The 25,796-nt window shown below is 39.1% G+C and overlaps 1 protein-coding gene across 24 annotated transcripts in view; it reads left to right on the top strand.

Annotated features, from left to right (window-relative positions):
- Positions 1-25,796, top strand: part of ACACA (acetyl-CoA carboxylase alpha) — a 307,755-nt gene that overhangs the window by 129,334 nt on the left and 152,625 nt on the right. For 23 of the 24 annotated variants that reach the window (XR_013535729.1, XR_013535730.1, XM_078373749.1 and 20 more), the window contains 14 exons: positions 2,807-3,016; positions 7,350-7,520; positions 8,494-8,655; positions 8,996-9,159; positions 11,499-11,649; positions 12,392-12,495; positions 16,261-16,342; positions 16,751-16,896; positions 17,611-17,761; positions 19,374-19,508; positions 19,861-20,007; positions 20,803-20,991; positions 22,265-22,365; positions 23,747-23,835. Coding sequence is in view for 22 of the 24 variants with exons in the window: in XM_078373749.1 (XP_078229875.1) it covers positions 2,807-3,016; positions 7,350-7,520; positions 8,494-8,655; positions 8,996-9,159; positions 11,499-11,649; positions 12,392-12,495; positions 16,261-16,342; positions 16,751-16,896; positions 17,611-17,761; positions 19,374-19,508; positions 19,861-20,007; positions 20,803-20,991; positions 22,265-22,365; positions 23,747-23,835 (2,002 nt within the window). In the remaining 2 variants the exon portion in view is untranslated. Of the gene's footprint in view, positions 1-2,806; positions 3,017-7,349; positions 7,521-8,493; positions 8,656-8,995; positions 9,160-11,498; positions 11,650-12,391; positions 12,496-16,260; positions 16,343-16,750; positions 16,897-17,610; positions 17,762-19,373; positions 19,509-19,860; positions 20,008-20,802; positions 20,992-22,264; positions 22,366-22,613; positions 22,759-23,746; positions 23,836-25,796 lie in introns of those variants that run through there. The other variant, XM_078373755.1, reaches the window with a different exon arrangement.

Raw genomic sequence — 25,796 nt, 5'->3', positions numbered from 1 at the left:
TGTCTGTGGAGTGCTTCTAGTTGCTTATACTAAGAAACTATAAAAGAGAGGTAAGCTAAAGAAGATATTTTGCTTGCAAGCAGGATTTACAGAAATGTACAGGACCCAGAACTTGTTGAAAATAGAATTGTTTCTCATTCCCAGTCTCGCCAGCTGCCAGAAGATTTGCAAAGTAAAAAATGCCTCAGAGTAAAGACCAAGTCAAGAGTGGCTGTGACTTTAAGGCCTCAGAAATCGTTAAATTATTAGCTAGTAAATTACCCTTTCAGCTAGAAAGATGCTTCTAAGTTTTTTTTTTTTTTTTTTTTTTTGAGACACAGTCTCACTCTGTTACCCAGGCTTAAGTGCAGTGTTGTGATCTCAGCTCACTGCAACATCCACCTCCTGGGTTCAAGCAATTCTCCTGCCTTAGCCTCCCAAGTAGCTGGGATTACAGGTGCCCACCACAGTCCCTGGCTAGTTTTTGTGTTTTTAGTAGAAATGGGGTTTCACCATGTTGCCCAGGCTGGTCTCAAACTCCTGACATCAGGTGATCCTCCCACCTTGGCCTCCCAAAGTGCTGGGATTATAGGTGTGAGCCACCATACCTGGCCCTAAGTATCTTAAGGGTACTATCTCACAGGAACCTGACATGCCCAAAGTATAGAGAGGTCTATGCAGACATGAGTTGTGGATGTGTCTTTTTGGGTGTCATATTGGGAAATGATTCATAGGAAAGCCATAAAGTTGTCAAGAGACTTGAGTGGATGAATGCACCAAGGGACTGAAAGGGCCAGAAACAGTTCAAAATGAAAAGCGACCTCTGAGACTTCAACTTTTATGCACAGGAAGCAGGCAGAAAGCTATTCAGCTGTAAACTGCTGTCATTTCAAATAAAAAGAGATTTCTCAGAGAGTGGAGTCAGGAGCCCAGAGGGCAGACAGAGCTAAGAGCAGGGGATGTGATGGATTAAGGACCCACTCCCAGGGAACCAAACTAGACCCTAAAAAGACAAAACAAAGCAAAAAGCATTTCCTGACCCTGGAGTAACGGAATCTACAACATGTACCTATCCAGATTTCAGAATTGCAATGGATCAGTGACTCCTATGTTTCTCCCATTTCCTCCTCTTTGAACAGGAATCTCATTTGCAGTTATTCTCTCCCAATATCATCATTAAATATTGGGAGTGTTGGGGCAGATAACTTGTCTTTTTAGTTCCCAGGTCTTTGGATCAAGAGAAACTGTACCTGAGGAGCTGCACGCAAGAACCTCATTTTCTTCCCGACATGACTCATGAGAAAAAGGACATCAAGCCCGATGCCATGATTGGATGAGACTTTGGGGGTCTTGGGAGGGGGTGAGTCTGTTTTGCATGTGGGAGGTATGTGAATTATTGTGGCCATAGGGTAGACCATAGTAAGTTGTTTGCAAGAGATGGCCCCAATAACTCCTCCCATTCTTGTATGTACACCCTTTGCAATGTGACTTTGCTGTTCCTCCCTTCCAGGAGTGGCATCTATTTTCTTACCCCTTGAATCTTAGCTGGCTTTTGTGGCTTGCTTTGACCATTAGAACATGGCCAAAGTGATGTGTAAATTCTAGAGCCTAGACCTCAAGAGGCCATACAGCTTCTGTGTTCACCCTCTTGGAACATAGCATTGAAGAAGCCTGGTCTAGCCTACTAGAGGATGAGAAGTCATATGCAATGGAGCCATATGCAGTGAAGATGAACAATTTCTGTTGAGGCTCCCTAGACCTACCAGCCAGCAGTCAGCATAAATCACCATCATTTGAGTGAGAATGTTCCACCCTACTCAAGCCACCAGATGATATGTATATAAGTGCAAGACTGGAAGAAGAACTGTCCAGATGAAGACAGCATCATAAAGGATTGATGTTCTAAGCAAGCCACTGAGTTTTGAGATGACTTACTACATGGCAAAACAGCATAAAAGACATGTGGGGTACAGTGAAATGGTCTAACATCATGTACTTTAAGTCTCAGGAGAAGAGAAAGAGAATGGAGCAGAAGCAATATTTTAGGAAATGATGAAGCAGAAGCCATATTTGAAGAGAGAAAGGCTAAGGATTTCTTTGAACAGATAAAAGATACCAAGGAAGTTTCAAAAAGCACTATGAGCCCTAAGCAGGACAAATACAGAGAACCACATCTACGTTTATCAGAGTAAATCTACCACTCTACCCCCTACAAAAGAGAGAAAATCTTAAAGTAGCTGATGAAAAAAGATTACTTTCAAAACAGTGGCAATAAGATTGACAGTTGACATCTCAGTATCTCAGTAGAAACAGTGAAAGCCAAAAATCATTGGGATTCTTTTTAAAGTGCTGAGAAAAAAAATAGTTGCCACTTTAGAATTCTGTCCCCAATGGCAATGTTCTTCAAAAGTAAAGATGGAAGTCCCTTGGCTGCAACAATACCATATATGATATAATGTGAACCAGCAAAGTATCTTGTCTGAAACAAGTTGTACATTTGTTTGTACAGAATATAGGATGGCAGTATTTTATCCCTGTTGGATTTGTGTATGTGTCTATGTTTTTAAATATTTAGTTGTTTAGATGCACCAGATGTTCATATGTTTTCACATTCATCAATTAATATTGATTATGTAAGAATGCAGCATCTTAAAGATACTAAAGGTGACAGGATGGACTGTATTTTATTCACTTTTGTATTCTGCTGATTAACATGGTCCCTGACATTTCTGGACCTCTGCTTGTTGAAATCAAAGCAGCTTATCAAGATAAATAGAATGTTTAAAATATAAGAATTGGGTTTTTTTCTTCCCCTTTTCTAATACAGGTTCAGGCTGAAGTTCCTGGATCTCCTATATTTGTGATGAGGTTAGCCAAACAATCTCGTCATCTGGAGGTGCAGATCTTAGCAGACCAATATGGCAATGCTATCTCTTTGTTTGGTCGTGATTGCTCTGTACAACGCAGACATCAGAAGATTATTGAAGAGGCACCTGCTGCTATTGCTACTCCAACAGTATTTGAACACATGGAACAGGTACATATATTAAAAGGCTTATAATTTATGTTTTCTTACACAGAACATTTTTCATTCAGTTCATGTACCAATCTGAGAATAATGTGATTTTAGGCAACAATTCTGAATAATTAATAAAATTATATCCTATTCTTAGAGAAAAAAAATTTACTGTTCTCCCACTGAGAGATTGTCAAGGAACATGTCAAGCTCTAAAAGTAGTTAACGCTTTCTAACAAACGTCAGTGTAACATTTTGATTAGGGATAAAGAAGAGAAATGCTTTGAAATTTTTAATCTTGTGATTAATTTTTTTTTGAGACGGAGTCTTGCTCTGTCACCAGGCTAGAGTACAGTAGCATGATCTTGGCTCATTGCAACCTCTGCGTCCCGGTGTCAAGCAATTCTTCTGCCTCAGCCTCCCGAATAGTTGGGACTATAGGCATGTGCCACCAGGCCCAGCTAATTTTTGTATTTTTAGTAGAGATGGGGTTTCATCATGTTGGCCAGGATGGTCTCAATCTCTTGACCTCATGATGATCTGCCTGCCTCAGCCTCCCAAAGTGCTGGGATTATAGGCATGAGCCACTGGGCCCGGCCATGATTGATTTTTTAAGAAGCTCATAATCAGGTAGTTTCATTTACTGGGTTGATTATCATCATGTCTTAAGTTGAATTTAATCAAGTCTATTATTGTTTTTGGAAATCCTCTAAATGTCTTGAGTTCATACATTCTATTTTATGTATAGAAAACAGTTTGTCAAAGTCATGAAGGATGCCTTGGGAATAACTCTAGTTTAAAGACCTGAACATATTCTTTTCTGGAGTCCAGACCCTGTCTTTTAATCAAAATATATTCTTGAAAATATATTTAATGTGTGTTAGAAGTTTATTTCCTATGTTGTGTATATATTAGGATGTACTCTTGAACTGCTGTAATAAAGATGCCTTCAAAATACAGGGGCTTGGCTGGGCATGGTGGCTCTTGCCTATAATTCCAGCACTTTGGGAGACTAAGGGGGACAGATCACTTGAGCCTGGAATTCGAGACCAGCCTGGGCAATATGGTGAAGCCCCATCTCTACTAAAAATACAAAAGTTAGCTGAGTGTTGTGGTACATGTCTGTAGTCTCATCTGCTTGGGAGACTGAGGTGGGAGGATCACTTGAGCCTGGGAAGTCAAAGCTTCAGTGAGCCTTGATCGTGCCACTGCACTCCAACCAGGGTGACAGAGCAAGATGCTATCTCAAAACAAATAAATAAGGAAAATACAGTGGCTTAAACAAGGTGTAAGTTTCAGAGATGAGCTGGTACCAGAAACAGGTTTATTTCTCACCTGTTGCCTGTTTTTGTAAATAAAATTTTATTGGAGTACAGTGATGCTTGTTTATGTATTATTTATGGCAACTGAATAATTGTGACAGGCTATATTGCCCAATCTGGCTCTTTACCAAAAAAGGTTCCCAAACTTTGCTCTAGGGCATTGTCATCTTTGTGACTGAGCTAATTAATTCACACAAGATTATATTCACATTGTAGCCTCTGGGAGGAAGAGATGGACATGGAGGGCAAGCATATGGAAGCATAATCTGGAAGTCACATACATCACTTCTCACATTCCTTTGGACAAAATTCAGTTATACAATTATACTTAGCACAAAAGATGCTAGGTATTGTGGTCCCTAACTAGGTGACCATGTGCTCAGCAAAAATTTCTATTTTATTCCTAAAATGATGAAGTAGAGAAAAGTCACTGGAGGACGTTTTATAATCTGTGCCTCAGTCTGCTCCTCTGGCTACCCATTATCCTTTCACATCCTTTTTCCTACACTTAGAGCACACTTAGGTTTCCCCAAGGAAGACAGCCTGAAGTCTTCCTTATAACTAGTAACAGGATGGGTTATTACTGGAGGTGATTTCAGATCTCTGTATGATGTACATTCCTCTCCATTAGATATGTATGTGACTTTTCATGGGCCAGCAACCCAAAATACAAGTTATTTACCCCTTGTCATTCCTCCCCTGCCCTCACCATAAACCCAATATACAATGATGAGAGCAGGATAACTCCCATTTGGAAAAATGAAAAATACGTAGCAATCATTGGTTCATAGCAGTTATCAAATCCTCCTTTCTGGGTAGGAATTGTGATGATTCTCTGCTGAATAGTAGAATACTACCTCAGTTAGACCTTCTGGCTGTCCCTGGTTCTGCTACTGCACACTCCAAAGAAGTATGATAAGTGAGTAAATCTCTTGTTCATTGTCCTTCAAGACACCTGATATTATTCTCTGGGAAGTTCTTCCCTGTTCAGTTTTCTCTGTAAGTTGGGCTTTGGAGACTATGCCTTCTTTGGCAGAACTTTCACAACCCACTTCCTTTTTGTGTAGTATTGAGGGCACAAACATTATCCCAATCATCAATTGCAGGCTTTTGAAGGCCAGGTTTGTGGTTTGTTTAGAAATACAATTCCTTCAAATACTTACTAAGCTTCCGGGCTATTTGTTTGCAGTCAGCTTTGGGTTGGATTAACCATACTCAAAGATTTCTTCTGGATACAGAAACTTTTCTTCTATTATTTACTGGCTTCTGTGCTTAGCCTGTCTCTCTTGCCTTGATTTTATATTGGCTATCTTGGGGCCAGCTGAAACTAAAGCAGCACGCTTAATCTGATCTTTGACACTGAGTTGCTTCAGGATGATAATCTCATTTGCTGTTTTGGGGGATACAAAAGAAGTTGGCTTTTTTGACACTCTGACCCTCTCAGACCATCTTTCTTAAGGTTTAGTTGGTATGTGGTCAGTATTTCAAGTTATTGTAGGAAACAGTTTACCATAACTTGTATTATGCCGACAAGGAACTTATCGCCTTTCCAGCCTGCAGTATTTGTTTCTCTGCTACCTACTACTCTTTTGGTAAGCTAGCATTTTATATTTTAATTTTTTTAAACAGCAACATTCTACCTGTACTTAATTCCTTTATCAGTTAGGAACTGCTATAACAAAAAGGTCCAAAAAACACAGTGGACCTTCAAAAAATGGAAGTTTATTTTTCTCCCATCCTAGTGTGAGATGAGCTTTTCAGGGCTGGTGGAAGTTTTTTATTCCATGAGGGCATCTTGTGATTCAGGTACTTTGCATCTTTCTTTCTTTTTTTTGCTGTTCTTAGTATGTTCTCATCTGCATGATTGAAACTGGCTTATACTATCATGACCATGTTCCAGAGACTAAGAAGGGAAAAGCCAGGAATAGAGAATGAGACAATTCCTTTTCAAAATATGACTTAGAGCCGGGTGTTGTGGCTCACGCCTATAATCCCAGAAGTTTAGGAGGCTGAGGTGGGCGGATCACCTGAGGTCAGGAGTTCAAGACCAGCTTGACCAACAAGATGAAAAACCATCTCTACTAAAAATACAAAAATTAGCCTGACATGGTGACACATGCCTGTGATTCCAGCTACTCAGGAGGTTGAGGCAGGAGAATGACTTGAATCTGGGAGGCAGAGGTTATAGTGAGCCGAGATTGGGCCACTGCAGTCCAGCCTGGGCGACAAAGCAAGATTGCATCTAAAAATATATATGTATGTATGTATACACATACAGACAGACAGACACACACACACGAATGACTTAGGAGTTATGCATATCACTTACCAGTGCTGATACCCTGTTTGTCAAAACTTAGTCACTAACCAGGCCGGGTGTGGTGGCTCATGCCTGTAATCCCAGCATTTTGAGAGGCCCAGGGGGATATGGATCACCAGAGGTTGCGAGTTTGAGACCAGGCTGGCCAATATGGTGAAACCTTGTCTCTACTAAAAATATAAAAATTAGCCGGGCATTGTGGCGCATGCCTGTAATCTCAGCTACTTGGTGGGCTGAGGCAGCAGCATCACTCAGAATCACTTGAACCTGGGAGGCAGAGGTTGCTGTGAGCTGTGAGATCATGCCACTGTACTCCAGCCTGGGTAACAGAGTGAAACTCTGTCTCAAAAAAAAAAAATCTAGTCTCTAGCTAGTTAGCTGTGTTTCTAGGAAGAAGAGGAGCACATTGGACATGCTGGAAACTGGACAAGAGTCTTTTCCTGTGTTTTTTTGTCTGTGTGCATTTATGTCTGATGGGGTGTGATTGCTTGTGATGCAAAGTGAAAAATACTCTTTTCTCCCAATTCATCATTGAGGTTTTCATCCATGTCCAGGGATATTGTATGATAATCAGAAAGGGTGAAATGTGCTCTAATGTGGCTAAAAGCCTTTATGGCTCTTATACACACTGAATAGTTGAGTCAGCGAGAGGCTGTAATGGTTCAGCAGTTGGATACGCTGAGATACTTACTTTTGCTTCTCTCTCTTTGAGTGTGCGGTGAAACTTGCCAAAATGGTGGGTTATGTGAGTGCTGGGACTGTGGAATACCTGTACAGCCAGGATGGCAGCTTCTACTTTCTGGAATTGAATCCTCGGCTACAGGTGGAGCACCCTTGTACAGAGATGGTGGCTGATGTCAATCTCCCTGCAGCACAGCTCCAGGTGAGTCTCCCTGATCCAGGTTGTGGAGCCTAGTGAAGTCAGAGAGGTCTGAAAAATGGGTTTAACCAGTGTCTGATAAGAGAAAAGCACCTTCTGTCTGAGTCTCACCTAATGTTCATTTCTCATTCAGGCTGTATGGGTTACACATGTGTGGGTTGGTTTATCTGATGTAGTACAGACATAGGAATGTTACTGTTTTTTCTAATACAATGTGTCATACTTTAGAAATAAATGTTAATAGTATGATTTATTCAATTATTTAGCTATAGTAAGCTTCACAACTTTGTATTGTAATTATTCCCTACTCATTTTTTTTTTTTTTTTTTTTACTGGTGTTCTTTATTGAAATAATTTTGCATCGGGGAATGGTGGTTGAAGTTTTTCTTGACAAGATTGTGGTAGCACACATATTTTTTATAATTTGTAAAGTGCTTGCTGTCAATATTATTGTCTTCTCTCAGCCCAGGAAACAAATATTATGGAAAGCAGTAATAGTTAATGATAAGGTTCAATATTTTTATATAATATTGTTTGCCCACATTGAGAACACCTTTGGGTTGCTATTAAAGACTAAAGATTTATTTACTTCCTCCAGTGGTTTACAGTGATGAAAGAGATAATTATGACACAATTAAGATTTTCTAGCTGTCTGGTTTGGGATAGCTATTAACGTTTACTCCTCCCTTGGATATTTTCATTCTCACTACATGATAGAGAAATGACAACAGAGGGGAACTCGTGTCTGTTGCATTAGGAATGTGGGGACTTCTTTAGGAGTGGAGAATATTCTAACTACTTATCTGTAGTGATATGTTGTATTTCAAGCAACTTAGTTGATGATTATAGAATATAGGTTATAAAAATAGAATGTTTTAGGGAGTGGCTCCAAAAAATTTTTTAGATTATTGGCTAGCCTCTACACTTTAAGGGAAGTAACTGGAAAATTAATGATGTGTGTTTTATTACCTTTCAGATTGCCATGGGGATTCCTCTATATAGAATCAAAGATATCCGTATGATGTACGGGGTATCTCCCTGGGGCGATTCTCCCATTGATTTTGAAGATTCTGCACATGTCCCTTGCCCAAGGGGCCATGTTATTGCTGCTCGGATCACTAGTGAAAATCCAGATGAGGTAACCCATCACTTAAAAGGTTTATACCTCCTCTTAATAAACCTTAATGTTGAGATAGTATCTGAGCGTATACTTCTGAAATATCTTGGGACTTTCTCTGGAGAGGGAACTGCAGAGGTTTCTCTGAGCAGATAAGTAAATGATCATTGTTTCATTGGTCATTTAATCCACTTAAGTCACTATAGAGTCTTCAGTGGGTCTGTAGCACTGGGTCTTGGACTTTATAATTTTTGTGTCTTTTCTGCTTCTGCGTGTGATTAACAAAGAACTTAAACAGTGAATGTATAAATGTTCTCTTCCTTCAAAACATAATGCAGTCTCCTTCTTTATTCTGTAACAGGGTTTTAAGCCCAGCTCAGGAACAGTTCAGGAACTAAATTTCCGCAGTAACAAGAATGTTTGGGGATATTTCAGTGTTGCTGCTGCAGGGGGACTTCATGAATTTGCTGATTCTCAGTTCGGTCATTGCTTTTCCTGGGGAGAAAACAGAGAGGAGGCAATTTCGTGAGTATAATAGCATTTGATTACATTTTACAAAATAAATTTGTGTTAATCTTAAGTGAAGGTATGAGCATGGGAATAGGAAAGATCCGCAGTCAAAGTAATAATAAGAACAACCTTTTTGAAGAAATCTTGAATATCTTTAATTGCACTTGCATTCGTGTTGTGTTAAATTATGTAGTGCTTGGCAGATGTTTTTCTGATTGTTCTTCTGAGCCTTTTAAAGTATTTTTCCTTTCAAAATTTTTGATAAATATATAAAATCGATTGCTTTAAAGATATCTTATTTTTCCACAGGAACAGTATTGTTATTGAGGAGAGGTAGATCGTTGGCCAAAAACTAGGTATCAAATAAATCATAGATTTTTATTTTATTTTTTCTGGTGAGAAGACTTAAAATCTATTAGCAGTTTTCAAGTACACAGTCTATTGTTATGAGCCATAGTCACCATGATGTACTCTTACAATCATTTAAAATAATAAAATTATACTGCTCATTTTATGAAAAGGACATAAAGACATTGTCTACATTGCTTATATAAGAGACCTTAGTGTGCTGTAAAGTATATAACAGCATATGCAAATATAACTGCTATATCATAAATGTTAGATAATATTCAGAGTCTTTCTCTGTCGCCAAGCTGGAGTGCAGTGGCATGATCTTGACCCACTGCAACCTCCACCTCCTAGGTACAAGCGATTCTCCTGCCTCAGCCTCCCAAGTAGCTGGGATTACAGGCACGCTCTGCCAGGCCTGGCTAATTTTGTCAACCTGTATTTTCTTTCCTCTGCTTCATCGTTCTTGCTATTTCCTTTGTTCATTCATTCATTCATTCATTCATTTTTTTTTTGAGATGGAGTACCCGCCACCACACTCAGCTAGTTTTTCTATTTGTAGTAGAGATGGATTTCACCATGTTGTCCAGGCTGTTCTTGAACTCCTGACCTTAAGTGATCTATCTGCCTGGGTCTCTCACAGTGCTGAGATTACGAGCATGAGACACGTGCCAGGCCTATTCATTCATTCTATTCAACAAATACTTACTGAGTATCTACTAAGTACTGGTTCTGGCAGTCATTGAGGTCCAAAGTAGTAACTTTGTCCTCACAAAACTTTACAATCCATAGGGTATAAGACAATTGGCAATTAAAATACAATGTAGAAAGTATGATGGTAGTTGGATTATTTAAGTTCATTGTAAGATCATACAGAGAGTCAATTAAGTCAGTCTAGAGGGGGTCTGGGAAGGCTTCCCAGAAGATAGTGACATCTAGATTGATACTTGAAAAGTTTGTAGAAGTAAGTCAAGTCAAAGGAGGACATAGAAAGGAGAACAGAGGTGGGCAACAGAATAATACTTTAGGCTGAGGGGAATACCTGGACCACCTGGAATATGATTCTTCTCACAGTTATAATTATCAGCTATACTTTTAGCCCATGTCAGATTCCACATTTTTCATAAAATCGTGAGGAGGTGAATTTCTCCCTTCTTACAACCTCTCCAGGACTTTGCTTAAGTATCTTCATTGCCATTGATGATATTCTGCCATATATTTTGAAAGTGATTATTGTATATATGTTCTTTTTTCCTTACCACCATAGTATATGTCTTATTAGTATGAAGTATGTAATAAGTGTTGAAGTAAGTGCCTGTCCTGTGCAGGATAGACAGTGGGCATAAATATAGAGAAAAGCCCTATGGTATTTGAAATTCTGCTAACATTGGATCCCTTTGCACTGGGAAGTAATAAAAGTAATGAGTAAATCATTGCATAGATATCCAAAATGCAGTTTAAAAAACACTCACATGCAGTGTCAGGCTGATACATGACTGCACCCAGAGAGTTGCTTCACTGTATGGAAATCTTTAAATTAAGCACTTGTGAAAACTCATTGAACTGTATACTTAAAATAAGTATATTTTACTGTATGTAAATTATACATAAAATAAATAAGGTATAAGGATAGGGAGAATTAATGCCCTAGTTCTTGTTAGCTAACAATAAATGAATGGAATAAGGGAAACTTAGTAAGTAAAAGCTGAGGCTAGTTTGCTTATAATTTCTTATAATTTGCTCTGTACTCATTATAATGAAATGTATCTGATTTCCTGATGCTCTTATGGTAATATCAGTTAGAATTCATAAGTTTACTGACTTTTTGCAAATTTTCCTCTTTGGAATGTGTATGAATGAGCACAGTTAACATGTGCACCCTTGTTTGTGCAACTGCTTCTCTCCCTTCCCTCTCAAGATTCCAAAGGAATGAAAGTTCTTTAAAATGATCAAAAAACATTGAAGTGTTTGTTGCTGAAACAGATTGGCTTCTGTTCTTTTCCCAGAAACATGGTGGTGGCTTTGAAGGAGCTGTCTATTCGGGGTGACTTTCGAACTACAGTTGAATACCTGATCAAATTGTTAGAGACTGAAAGCTTTCAGATGAACAGAATTGATACTGGCTGGCTGGACAGACTGATAGCAGAAAAAGTACAGGTGTGTATTTCTCTACTTGCACAAACAGCTTCTGGGACTGGGTTTTTATAGACTTGTGCGTTCAATCCCTGTCACTAAATGAAATTGATCCTAATCTAAATGGTTCTTGATCTACCTGGAAGAATCTAGGAGTCAGTGTAATTTTAGCACTCTAATAGTTCCTGTGCTTGTGTAACACAGTCATTTTATGTTCTAGTATTATTTCCTAAGGTATATTTGAGGAGAAGCATGCAGAGATTGAAATACTTTTCTTTTTCTTCATTTAATGTTAAATCTAGTCCATAGTTACCAAATTCTGCCAAATGCTGAAGAGAGAGGGCTCATTTAAATCAAGAGTTACCACTTATTCCTCAATTCCTGGGGCTATCCCAAATTATCCAAGATTTTGTATAAAATTATTAGATTCACATAAATTGTTTGAAGGTCCAAATTTTGGCTATACACTATTTTTCTTTGAGATTATCAGTAGCCAAATCTTTGTATATTTTTAAATTCATTTCTGTCAAAAACCTATTTTTGAGTCTTAGTCGTTTTTCATTTCACTTCAAATGGTGCCTGTAATCAAATTCTAAAAGTGAATGTGTTCATTTCTATCTAAAAAATCAGTTGGGCAATGAAAATGGAGACTTTCATTGATAACTGTTTCATCACAACAAATTTCATCACAACAAATCTGATTTCATTTAAGAGGCCATGGTGCCAAGTGACCATGCATTTGATCTGCCCTTTTTCCTCCTTTCAGGCTGAGCGACCTGACACCATGTTGGGGGTTGTGTGTGGGGCCCTCCATGTGGCAGATGTGAGCCTGCGAAATAGCATCTCTAACTTCCTTCACTCCTTAGAAAGGTAGGCTTTGTTTCTTGTAGGCTACAGAAACTAACCAAAGGTCCTGCGTACAGGGACTGAAGCTCAAAGACCCATTTATTCTTCTGTCCATTCCTGGAAGCTTATGTGTGCTACTTGTTATTCATGGACGATGGTGGCAAGAAAGAGAGGGGATATTGACGTTTATGACAGATTCTAGACATTAACTTATGCCACAGTTAGAACAGGTTGGTTCTTTAAACACTGGAATCCAGCTGCAATAGATATTCTGTCCTGAATAAGTATCAAATCTCCCCAAACCCTGGTGATAAAAATCTGGTATTTCTCCCTAGCATTGAACCCTAAATATTTCATGTATTACCTGTACCACCTTTCAGAAGTAAATAATTAAGGCTGATATTCAGGATGACCTCTTGACTCTTTCAAGTAGAGGGTCAGACATCTATGGGGCTAAACTAATATCTAATGCTGATTCAGGAGACTAAGCTCTGCCTGAGTCCCCAGAGGAATGGTCCAAGCGGCTAATCATTTTAAAGCACTTTAATCACAGGCACTTTTATTTCCTTCTGTGTTGTTAGACTTATATCAATTCCCTTTTGAGGTTTCTGAAAGAAAGAAAAGAAACAAATTGTAAAAAATTGAACTGAGATTTCGGAGTTATTCAAGCCCTATGATAAGTATCTTTCACTAGGTTACTCTCATGCAGTAAAACCTTCAGCAGCTTGGTGTTTCTCTTCCGTATCGAATCTAAATCTCTTGGTGTGAATTTCAACTCCCTATATACATTGTCCCCTCTTAACAATCCAGTCCTATTTATTTCTGTTCTGCAATATATAATCTCTAATCTAGTTAAATAGTTTTCTTATTTATTGGTGTACAAATGTGTCAAATGCAGTTTCCTCTACAAGCCCCCCTCCCTCCTTTTAAAATGCTTTTGTTTTTAACTTATTTTAAAAACTTGTGTTTTGAAATAATTTTAGGTTTTTAAGAGTTGCATGAATAGTACAAATAATTTCTATATATTATTATATAATTTCTTTGCTCAGATTCACCAATTAACTAACAACTTATCACCATGCTTTATCACTCTTTTGCTACTTTTAGCAAAAATTTTTCTTGTTAACGTTTCTCTCCTTGGTAATGTTCTCCCTTTCTTTCCCGTCCACCCAGCCTACTGTCTTTCTTTTTTTTTGAGACGAAGTCTTGCTCTGTTGCCCAGGTTGGAGTGCATTGGCACGATTTCAGCTCACCACAACCTTTGTCTCCCAGGTTCAAGCAATTCTCCTGCCTCAGCCTCCCAAGTAGCTGAGACTACAAATAATTTTTGTATTTTTAGTAGAGATGGGGTTTCCCCATGTTGGCCAGGATGGTCTTGATCCCTTGATCTTGTGATCTTCTTGTCTTGGCCTCCCAAAGTGCTAAGATTACAGTTGTGAGCCACCTCGACTGACCTTAATCCTTATCTTTAAAACAGTTAACACATTCATGTGGTTCAAAATTCAAAGGCACAAAAAAGATGCAAAGTGAAAAGTCTCTTATCTCTGTTCCTTGGCCACCCAGTTTCCTTCCCCTATAGTAAATTCATATTACCAATTTCTTCTCTAACCTTCCAAAGATATCCTAAACTGACATAAACATGTACATGTGTATTAGTCTGTTCTCATGCTGCTAATAAAGACATACCCAAGACTGGCTAATTTATAAAGGAAAGAGGTTTAATTGAGTAACAGTTGTATATGGCTGAGGAGGCCTCACAATCATGGCAGAAGGTAAAGGAAGAGCAAAATCACATCTTTCATGGTGTCAGGCAAGAGAGAAAATGAGAGCCAAGTGAAAGGGATTTCCCTTTATAAAACCATCAGATCTCATGAGACTTATTTACTACCATGAGAACAGTATGGGGGAGCTGCCCCCATGATTCAGATAACTCCCACCAGTTCCATCCCACCGCACATGAGAATTATGGGAGCTACAATTCAAGATGAGGTTTGAGTGGGAACACTGTCAAACCATATCAACATGTAATAGTTGTTTCTTCCCACCTTCTGGTTTTTTAAAACTCAAATGGTAGCATACTATGAAACTGTTCTTTACCTTGCCTTTTTCACTCAACAGTATGTGTATGTGTGTATGTATGTATATATATATATGTGTGTGTGTGTGTGTGTGTGTATATATGTGTATATATATATATGTGTGTGTATATATATACATATATATATATATTTTTTTTTTTTTGAGACAGTCTTGCCCTGTCGCCAGGCGCTAGTCTGGAGTACAGTGGCACAATCTCATCTCACTGCAGCCTCTGCCTCCCGGGTTCAAGCACTTCTCCTGCCTCAGCCTCCTGAGTAGCTGGGACTACAGGCATGTGCTACCACCACACCCAGCTAATTTTTGTATTCTTTAGTAGAGACAGGGTTTCACCATGTTGGCCAGGATGGTCTGTATCTCTTGACCTCATGATCTGCCCGCCTCAGCCTCCCAAAGTGCTGAGATTATAGGCGTGAGCCACCATGCCCGGCCAACACTTATTTTTTATAAGTGTTTATTAGTTCACATTTTTTTAATGTCTGTATATTTTCTTGCATATATGAAAACATGTTCAACATCACTAAACATTAAGTAAATCAAATCATTAAGTAAACCATAATGAGATATCATCTCACACCCATTAGGATGCCCATTTGTGTACTCTTGATATGAATGTAAAATGATGCAGCCACTATTGAAAAATGGCATTGCTGTTGTTCAAAAAATTAAAAATAGAATTACCATATGATCTGATAATACCACTTGTGGGTATTCTGAAATAATTGAAAGCAGGGTCTGAAAGAGATACTTGTACAGTGACATTCATAGATTATTCACAGTAGCTAAAAGATGGAAGCAACTTAGATGTTTGTTGATGGGTGACTGGATGAACAAAATGTGGTATCTACATACAATAGAATATTATTCAGCCTTAAAGAGGAAGGAAATTCTGACACATGCTAAAACATAGGTAGAGCTTAAGGACATTAGGGCAAGTGAATTGAGCCTATCACAAAAAGACAAATACTATGTGGTTTTACTTATGTGAGGTATCAAAAGTAGTTATACTGATAGAACTAGAAAGTACAACGATGGTTACAAGGGACTGGTGGGAGGGGGAAATGGGGAGTTGTTAATGGGTACAGAGTTTCGCTTTTGCCAGACGAAAAAGTCCTGGAGATTGGTTGCACAATAGTGTCCATATCCCCAACACTATAGAACTGTACATTTTGTAATGGTTAAGATGACAAATGTAATATGTATTGTACTCTAATTAAAAAAAAAATCCATTATATGATTCTTTCATAATTGATGTGATCAATTCCTTACAAATGATCATTTAGGGCTGGGCGTGGTGGCTCATGCCTGTAATCCCAGCACTTTGGGAGGCTGAGGCGGGCGGATCATGAGGTCAAGAGATCAAGACCATCCTGGCCAACATGGTGAAACCCTGTCTCTACTAAAAATACAAAAATTAGCTGGGTGTAGTGGCTCATGCCTATAGTCTCAGCTACTTAGGAGGCTGAGGCAGGAGAATTGCTTGAACCTGGGAGGCAGAGGTTGCAGTGAGCCGAGATCATACCACTGCACTCCAGCCTGGCGATAGAGTGAGACCCCATCTCAAAAAAAAAAGATCATTTAGGTTTTTCTAGTTTTTTATTACTCTAGGAAATGGTACAGTTGATAATCTTTTAGATTTCCTTATTAACTGTTAGAACTTTGTAGTAAGTGTCTGTCTCGTTGTTCTTTCAGGGGTCAAGTCCTTTCTGCTCATACACTTCTGAATACAGTAGATGTTGAACTTATCTATGAGGGAGTCAAATATGTACTTAAGGTATGCTGAATCTCATTTGGGGCTTGAACCTTGATTTTTAGCTATCTTTCTTTAGGTTAAGAGGCAGGAGAAAAAGTTTATAATGCAGGATGGGGGTGTTAGTAAAATTGTAGTCATCATTTGTGTCAGGAGCATTTGTTGTTCTAATGAAAACTTTTTTTGTTCTTCAACTTGACGTATGCCACCAAGATAAAGGAGAGACAGGGAACAGCCACAGTTGGGAAAAACAACTGAGATGCCCTCTTTGCTCACAGCAGGACTGAGCCATGCCCACAGACACTGATGCTATTTGCCATGTATTTTCTTCCTCCTGACAGATCTTTCTTATCTGAATTTTTGAAACATTCAAATTTTGTTTGGAGCTGTACCTGGAAGGGATACACTGACCCTCATTCTCATTCCTTACAGGTGACTCGACAGTCCCCCAACTCCTATGTGGTGATTATGAATGGCTCATGTGTAGAAGTAGATGTACATCGACTGAGCGACGGTGGACTGCTCTTGTCCTATGATGGCAGCAGTTACACCACGTATATGAAGGAGGAAGTGGATAGGTAAGTGGCTGTTTGAGGTCCATTTGCTGGTCATCTTAGTAGCCTTATTGCTTATTAGTTACTAGCTCTTGGGATTTTTCCAGGCTTTTTTGGTACTCATTTGTAGTTAAAAATAGTACATGCACTTAAAAATATCAAGAGTACAAAAGTGTTTACAATTAAAAATGTGTCTCCCTACCACTCCAGTGTATGTGGACAATGAAAAGTAAGTTCCTTTCTTTATAAGTAACATTGTTAAAAGTTTCCTATATATTTGAGTAGAGATTTTAGATATGCCTATACAAGTTACATTCATGTACACATTGTTTTTCCTTTAAATACATTTTTTTAAATACAAATATTCAACATTGGTTATGATATGAGAATGAAATGAATTAACATGTTGAAAATGTGTAGAACATTGCCACAACATAGCTAGGGTTCAAGAAATATTGGCTATTACATCATCAATATCTTGGCGTGTGTTTTTTTTAAATGGTGGTACTTGTTATTTTTAATAGTCATATAGTATTCCATTATGTGGTTGTACTATAATTTTCTTAATCTGATTCTTATTGAAGGAAATTTTTGTTACTTGAATTGTAAACAAAGATGCAGTGAATGATGTGTGTGTGTGTGTGTGTAAAATAAAGTTCTCAGGATTTTTTTTCTCTACCATTCTCCTTTACATCCTGAGGTGCTTTATTAGCTTACATACTTCCACTTGTCTCCTAGATATCGCATCACGATTGGCAATAAAACCTGTGTGTTTGAGAAGGAAAATGACCCATCGGTGATGCGCTCACCTTCTGCTGGGAAGTTAATCCAGTACATTGTAGAAGATGGAGGTCATGTGTTTGCTGGCCAGTGCTATGCTGAGATTGAGGTCAGGCTGGTGAATGGACTGGACTCATGGGAGGAGAGGGTAGGAAAAGGTTGGCTTGGTTGGACTAAGACTGGAAAGTGACAGAAAGGAGGCTGGGTGCAGTGGCTCGTGCATGTAATGCCTGCACTTTGGGAGACTGAGGCAGGAAGATCACTTGCACTCAGGAGTTTGAGACTAACCCAGACAAGATGGTAAAACCCTGACTTTACAAAAAATTAAAAAATTAACATGGTACAGTGTCACATGCCTGTAGTCCCAGCCACTCTGGTGGTGAAGGCAGGAGGATCCCTTGAGCCCAGGAATTCAATGGCAGTGAATGGTAATTGTACCACTGTACTCCAGCTCGGCCACAAGTCAACACCCTATTTCTTAAAAAAAAAAAAAAAAAAAAAAAGGAAAGAAAGAAAAAAGATAACAGAATGGAAATAATGAAAAAGAAACATCAGTTGGCTTAATTGGAAGTGTGAACCTTAAGATTTTTAAAACACATAAAAACACTTTGGCAAATGAGGAATCTCTAGCTCTAAAACTATATACTAGGTACTAGCACTTATGGAATGTTATGCATGCTAACTGCTGGCTATCGAGAGAAAATACATGGAACTGGGGCACAAAACAGACAAGTAATGAATTTGATTAATTTTAAGAGACCTAAGCATAGAGTGCAGAGGGTCACTTAAACCAAATCAAAGTAAGCTTATATGGGAAGATACTCTGAAGAGACATTTGATCTTAGTTTTGAAAGATAGATAGTAATAGAGCAGGTGAAGAAGGGCAGGGAAGAGTGCTTCACATTGAAGGAATAGCATGTACACAGACAGGAGCAAGAGAGCCCGGTGTATTTAGGGAACTGCAAAATGTATTGGTGTGGCTTGAGCATAGACTAAGCTTTAATGGGGAGGGACAAACAAAGATGATAAAGAAGTAATGTGAAATCTTGAATGTGAGATTATGAAGGATCTTATAAGCCATATACTAGTAAGTTTACACTATCCTAGAGGCAGTGAGTAATCTCTGAACAATTTAAGTGGAAAACTAGTATGATGAGATTTGGGCTCTAGAATGATTGCTGTTAGTGACCTTGCTGGAGGTATATAGCAAGTAGGTAAATCTCTTAGGAGGTCTTTGAAGTACTTTGGGCCAGAGATGAAGAAGGCCTTACCCGAAGAGATGGCAAGAGAGGAAGATTTTTGAGAAAGGTTTAGAAGATATACACAGGTGGGTTGGTAATTGGTAGGTAAGGGAGAAAGAGGAGTGAAGAATGATTCTTAGCGTTTGGCCTGGATTTCTTAAATTGGATTCACTGGTATGAAGAGATTAAATTGTTCCTCACTTTCCAAGTACAAAACAAGGAAAATCATAAATTATGCCAAAATGGATTTAAAAGTAAGAAATGAGGAATGTCAATAACTGTTACTAATTCCTAAAGTGAGGTACTGAGAGATTATCTAACTGCCCACCTTGATAGTCCCTAGGAAATGTTGGTAAATTCCCATGTTTTTCTGGGTTGAATTAGCTGTGGCCCAACTTAGATGCTAAGGGAAAAATTGACCTATTTTAAGCATTCACCTGTGTAAAAACAGATTAGACTCTAATTTATTTTTCGCTACAGGTAATGAAGATGGTGATGACCTTAACAGCTGTGGAGTCTGGCTGTATCCATTACGTCAAGCGACCTGGAGCAGCTCTTGACCCTGGCTGTGTACTAGCCAAAATGCAGTTGGACAACCCTAGCAAGGTTCAGCAGGTGAGTAGGAAGGCACTCCAAATATTTCTCTCTAAGAGCTAAAGAACTTGGTGGTTTAGAGAGGCAAGTGATTTCAGTGCTTGGTTTGCCAGTGTTTTCTTTAGCTTTGCCCCCTATTAATCTTATGCCTTGTATATGTACCTGTAGTATTATGGAACTAGAGTTTGCAAGAGTTACTGTAATACTAAGATTCTATAATTTCCTTATAATGTTTCCTCCATTGACTTCCCGCCTGGTAGCTGGGTATGGTAAAAGGATGTCTCGATTTTGAATGATGACTCAAGTTGCAGTGGTGTGTTTGTACCATAGATCAAAAGTAGTAGATGACTTGATCTCTTGTTGGGGTTGACAGGCTGAGCTTCACACTGGTAGTCTGCCACGGATCCAGAGCACGGCACTCAGGGGCGAGAAACTCCATCGAGTGTTCCATTATGTCCTGGATAATCTGGTCAATGTAATGAATGGATACTGCCTTCCAGATCCTTTCTTTAGCTGCAAGGTATGAATCACATCTCTTGGAGAAGGGATGTACAAATAGGGTACTTATGCTCTAAAACAGTTGAAAGTCTCGTGATGATTATTTAAGAGGGAAGAAAAGAAAGCTGTTTGGCCTAAAACTCCCACCTTCAGTTATGGGACTTGAGATCTTTAAATCCATGGTTTTTTTTTCTATGTTCTATTAAACTGGAAATTAAGAATCCATGTTTCTTGTCCTTGTCATAGACTTCACATTTAATTGTTGTGATTACTCCTTTTTTTTTTTTTCTCTCGAGAAACTGGAGAATGGGACAATGTTAAATGCTTACACTGCAATTTCAAAGTACTATGTGATAGTTGGCCAGGTGTGGTGGCTCACACCTGTAATCCTACCACTTTGGGAGACTGAGATGGGATGATTGCTTGAGGCCAGGAGTTTGAGACCAGCATGGTCAACATAGCAAGGCCCTATCTCTATTGAAAATTATATAAATTTTATATTGAAAAAAAGTAGTATATGATAGTGAATTCAGATATAGTTGACTCTTGAACAACACAGTTTTGAACTCTGTGGGTCCACTTCTGTGGATTTTTTCAGCCAAACATGGGTCAAAATTACAATATTTTTGGGATATGGAGCCCACAACTTTTCATATTCATGGGTTTCGTAGGGCTTAAGTATGTGTAGATTTTCATATATGAGAGGTGGTCCTGGAACCAATTTCCCACATGATGTATTAAATGACAACTGTATATCTTTTTATTTGGGGGAATTGTGTTAACTTTGGGTCCTGTTTTACCAATGCTTTCTTTTTAGGTAAAAGACTGGGTAGAGCGATTGATGAAAACCCTCAGAGATCCTTCCCTGCCTCTCCTGGAATTGCAAGATATCATGACCAGTGTGTCTGGCCGCATTCCCCCCAATGTGGAGAAGTCTATCAAGAAGGAAATGGCTCAGTATGCTAGCAACATCACATCAGTCCTCTGTCAGTTTCCCAGCCAGCAGGTATTTATAGGTTAACACTGTCTTTATTTTTTTCTGGCTACCAATGCTCAAGTTCATATTGTAGGATTCCTTCCTATTTGTATCTTTCTTACTTTTTGGATGTTGTACTTGTATACTTTTAAGCATTGTATTCCTCACAAAACTACCTCAGTGTACAAACCCAATAGTGAAAGTACTGTATGTGAAGTATAAAATATCTGTGGTTATGAGAAAAGCACACTTGGACCATGCAGGCCATATAGCTTTGTTCCTGGTCTATTCTCTAATTAGAGGTATTTTCATGAATTGAAGGTAGAGGAATATTAGTAGTTTTATTTGTTTATTTACTTTTTGAGATGGATTCTAGCTCTGTCGCTAGACTGGAGTGCAGTGGCGCTATCTCAGTTAACCACAACCTCCGCCTCCCGGGTTCAAGTGATTCTCCTGCCTCAGCCTCCCAAGAAGCTGGGATTACAGGCACATGCTGCCATGCCAAGCTAAATTTTGTAATTTTAATAGAGATGGGGTTTCACTGTGTTGGCCATGATAGTCTTGATCTCCTGACTTCATGATCCTCCCACCTCGGCCTCCCAAAGTGCTGGGATTACAGATGTGAGACACCATGCCTGGCTGTTTTATTTATTTTTGAGACAGGGTCTCTCTCTGTTGCTCAGGCTGGAATGCAGTGGCACAGTCACGGCTCGCTGTAATCTTGACCCCATAGGGCCCAATGGATCATCCTACCTCAGCCTCCCAAGTAGCTGAAACTACAGATGTGCACCACTATGCCCAGCTAATTTTTAAAAATTATTTATAGAGACCGACATCTCACTATGTTGCCCCAGTTGGTATTAAACTCCTGGGCTCAAGTGATCCTCCCTCCTTGGCCTCCCAAAGTGCTGAGATTACAGGTGTGAGCCACCACGCATGGCCTATTGGTAGTTTTATTTCAGTGACATTCTTACTACCTTGGGAGTATCTTTACTCTTTACCCATAAAGCAGATGTACATGTAGGGAGTATAGGTAGACAAGTGGGGAGTGAAGTTTAGATCTTGACCTTGAACAGATCTTGGTAAGGTAATAGTTTCTGTAATGTAGTCATTAATTCATCTGGGAAAGGTTGACACAGGATAAAATCTGCCCCTATATAAACTATGCTCAGTAACTTCCAGCTGCTGCCAACATGTGAGAGATGGGAATTGTCATGTTATAACAAGAAGATTCCTAGTGGTGATGCTATAGAGGCTAATGCTTTGGGTTGGGCCTCATTTTCTTCCCTTTTTTATACCTTAGATTGCCAACATCCTAGATAGCCATGCAGCTACATTGAACCGGAAATCTGAACGGGAAGTCTTCTTTATGAATACTCAGAGCATTGTCCAACTGGTGCAGAGGTAGTAACTTGTAACTTCAGATCCCCAGACCTGTCCATGCTCATGCCTTCCTTTCTTTTAAGTAGTTACCAAGAGATTTACCTCAGATTTGTCTTCAAGAAATTAGAAAGCACCTTATATCTTAGAAAGTACCTTGTATCTTCTAAATATCTTAGAATTGAGAGCTAACTCTCATGCTCAATATTTCTGACTTCTTGTCTACATTTTTCCCTGTCAGTTATTTATTATTGTATTATTTTTTGAGACAGGATCTCATTGTGTCACCCAGGCTGGAGTGCAGTGGCTCAGTCATGGCTTACTGCAGCCTCAATTTCCTGAGGCTCAAGTGATTCTCCTGTTTCAGCCCCCGAGTAGCTGGGACTACAGGCATGTACCACCACATCCAGCTAATTTTTATATTTTTAGAAGAAGGAGGGTTGTGCCATATTGCCTAGGCTCGTCTCAAACTCTTGGGCTCAAATGATCCACCCACCTTGGCCTCCCTAACTATTGGGATTACAGGCATAAGCCACTGCATCTGGCCTTCAGTTATTAAGGTACAGAAATGGTGTTGTTTTATTTTACCTTGCCATTTTGATGATGCTCCTAATTTTTCTTCTGGTACAGGGCCCAGTATGACATTTTTTTTTTTCTTAGATTATGGAGCCTATTGTATTAGGTTTGTGCAAAAGTAATTGTGATTGTTGCTATTAATACTGAAGGGATAGTCACAGAGCATTTTTATTTATTTACTTACTTACTTTTTGGAGACAGGGTCTCACACGTCACCTAGGTTGTAGTACAGTAGCACAATTTCAGTTCACTGCAACGTCTGCCTCCCAGGATCAAGCGATCCTTCCACCTCAGCCTCTTGAGTAGCTGGGACTATAGGCACATGGTACCATACTTGGCTAATGTTTTCATTTTTTTTTTTATATAGGGTTTTGCCATGTTGCTCAGGCTGGTCTGGAGCTCCTAGACTCAAGCAATGCTCCTGCCTTGGCCTCTGAAAGTTCCAGGATTACATATGTGAGCTGCGGCACCCTGCCTCACAGAGCACTTTTAATTTTAAGATACTTATAAATTTTTCAGATATCTCAGCGAATTCTAGAGTATGATAATAATTTCTACTTAGCAGTTAGAAACTGAATCAAGGTGTTGGTAGGTGGGGTTGTGCAAGTTTTTGTTGTCTTGTCTTCTTTATTAAAAAAGGTCTTGTCTATGGTGAGATTTCTTTTAGGCTTAGAATGTAAGTTGATTTTGTAGTTCATTTCAGGCTGTTCTTTATTCAGAGGGAAAGCAGTTCAGTTGGAAAGTCGTGGAGGTAAATTTGGCCTTTGGGTTTATTATTTAATAGTGTTGGCTTGTCAGGTTTTTCAGAGGAGACTTTCTATTTGCCTAGGTACCGAAGTGGCATCCGAGGCCACATGAAGGCTGTGGTGATGGATCTGCTCCGGCAGTACCTGCGAGTAGAGACACAATTCCAGAATGGTAAGCCTCTTACTAAGGACTCTCTAGCTAAGAAAGTTTTGATTCTGATAACCAACCCAAGCTATCCCTTTCAGACTATGTAAGAGCTAAGCCCTTTCCTGTCACCAATACTTCTCATTAATAAACTCTCTCTCCTATTACCACTCCCTTAAAAAATAAACCTCTGTATCTACTAGCACTAAAGAATGAACAACAAAACACAGCTTGATGAAATTAGTAATCCAGTGTGCTTCTGAGGAAGGGCCAAGGAAATTTTTCTAATAGAGATTACCATTCCTGTTGACATCTTGTTGACCTTGTATCTTGTGAGTTGATTGAGTCATCAGAGGCTGAAATTGAGAAAACCCATGTCGGAAGAACTTGATTTGCAGCAGCTAATCCATGAATTGAACCAGAGGCATCTGGGATGAGCTAGCTCAGATTTTCCAGTACTTTTTAGTATATCATTTAGGTAGACTTTATCCCTGGCTTTCTCTGAAGAGTTTCACTAAATTTTACATCATCTGTAAGAGTGAAATACCTTGGCTAAAATTTTAAAGCTGCGTACTGCTGACATTGCTTCCTGCCACAAGATGGCAGTGAAACACCACAGAATTTGAAACGTTATCTGAAATTTGAAACATTTGCTCCCTTTCACTTCCTTTAACATCAGCCTATACCACTCATGACTAGCAAAAGTCCTTATGTAGATATTAGCAAACTGCATCCAGCAATGTATAAAATAATAATTTACAACCAAGTTGCCTTTTTACTCATGCAAGGTTGATCAATCTGGAGAAGGTCAGTTAATATAACTTATCATGAAATAGATAAAAGGAGGAAAAACATGCTCATCATCTAAAGATAACAGTATGGAGAGGGAGCATTTGACAGAATTTAACATCCATTCATGACAAATGGATGTTAAATTAGAAACTAGGAGTGAAATTAAACTTTAAAAATCTTGTAAAGGGGATCCACAAAAAAATCTGCAAGACACATCATGCACTATGGTAAGTTGAAAGCATTCTCTTTAATATTAGGAATAAGACAAGGAGGCTTGCTGTCACTACTTCTATAATGGGTGCCCTGGCCAGTGCAGTAAGACGAGAAAAAGAATTAAAGGATATACGAGCTAGAAAGTAGTAAAGCAATAAATCTGCCACTGTTAGATATGGTAGGATGTCTATTTGGAAAGCCTTAAATGATTCACAGATTTATTAAATTATTTAAAATCTAACACGATTACCAAATATAAAAGTCAACATACAAAATTCAACTGTATTTGTTTACAGTAGAGCAGTTGTTTAGATCTAGCACTTTGGGAGGCCGAGGCAGGCGATCACAAGGTCAAGAGATTAAGACCATCCTGGCCAACATGGTGAAACCCATCTCTACTAAAAATACAAAAATTAGTTGGGTGTGGTGGTGTGTGCCTGTAGTCCCAGCTATTCAAGAATCGCTTGAACCCAGGAGGTGGAGGTTGCAGTGAGCCAAGATCACACCACTGCACTCCAGCCTGGCATCACTACAAGACTCCATCTCAATAAAGAAAGAAAAGGAGGCGGGGGGGGGGGGGAAGAAAAGCAGTTCAGAGGGGAAAAATAACACTTTAAATAGCAGGCTGGTTATAGTGGTTCATGCTTATAATCTCAGCACTTTGGGAGGCCAGGAGAGGAGGATTGCTTGAGGCCAGGAGTTTGAGACCATCCTGGGCAACATAGTGAGATCCCATTGCTGCAAAAAATTAAAAACAATTAGCCAGGCAGGGTGGCACATACCTATAGTTCTACCTACTCAAGAGACTGAAACAAGAGGATTGCTCGAGCCTATAGGGTTTCAAAGGTGAAGTGAGCTATGATTGGATCACGGCACTCAGTCCAGGCAACAGAGCAAGAGCCTGTCTCTAAATAATTAATTAATTAGTTAATAAAACAGCAACCAAAAAGATGAAATGCTAAGGAGTAAATGTAACAAAAAGT

The sequence above is a fragment of the Callithrix jacchus genome, chromosome 5 (genome assembly GCF_049354715.1).
Source record: "Callithrix jacchus isolate 240 chromosome 5, calJac240_pri, whole genome shotgun sequence".
In the NCBI taxonomy this organism is placed as follows: Eukaryota; Metazoa; Chordata; class Mammalia; order Primates; family Cebidae; genus Callithrix; species Callithrix jacchus.
Note: the sequence above shows the minus strand (reverse complement) of the source record. Positions and strands in the feature narration are given on the sequence as shown.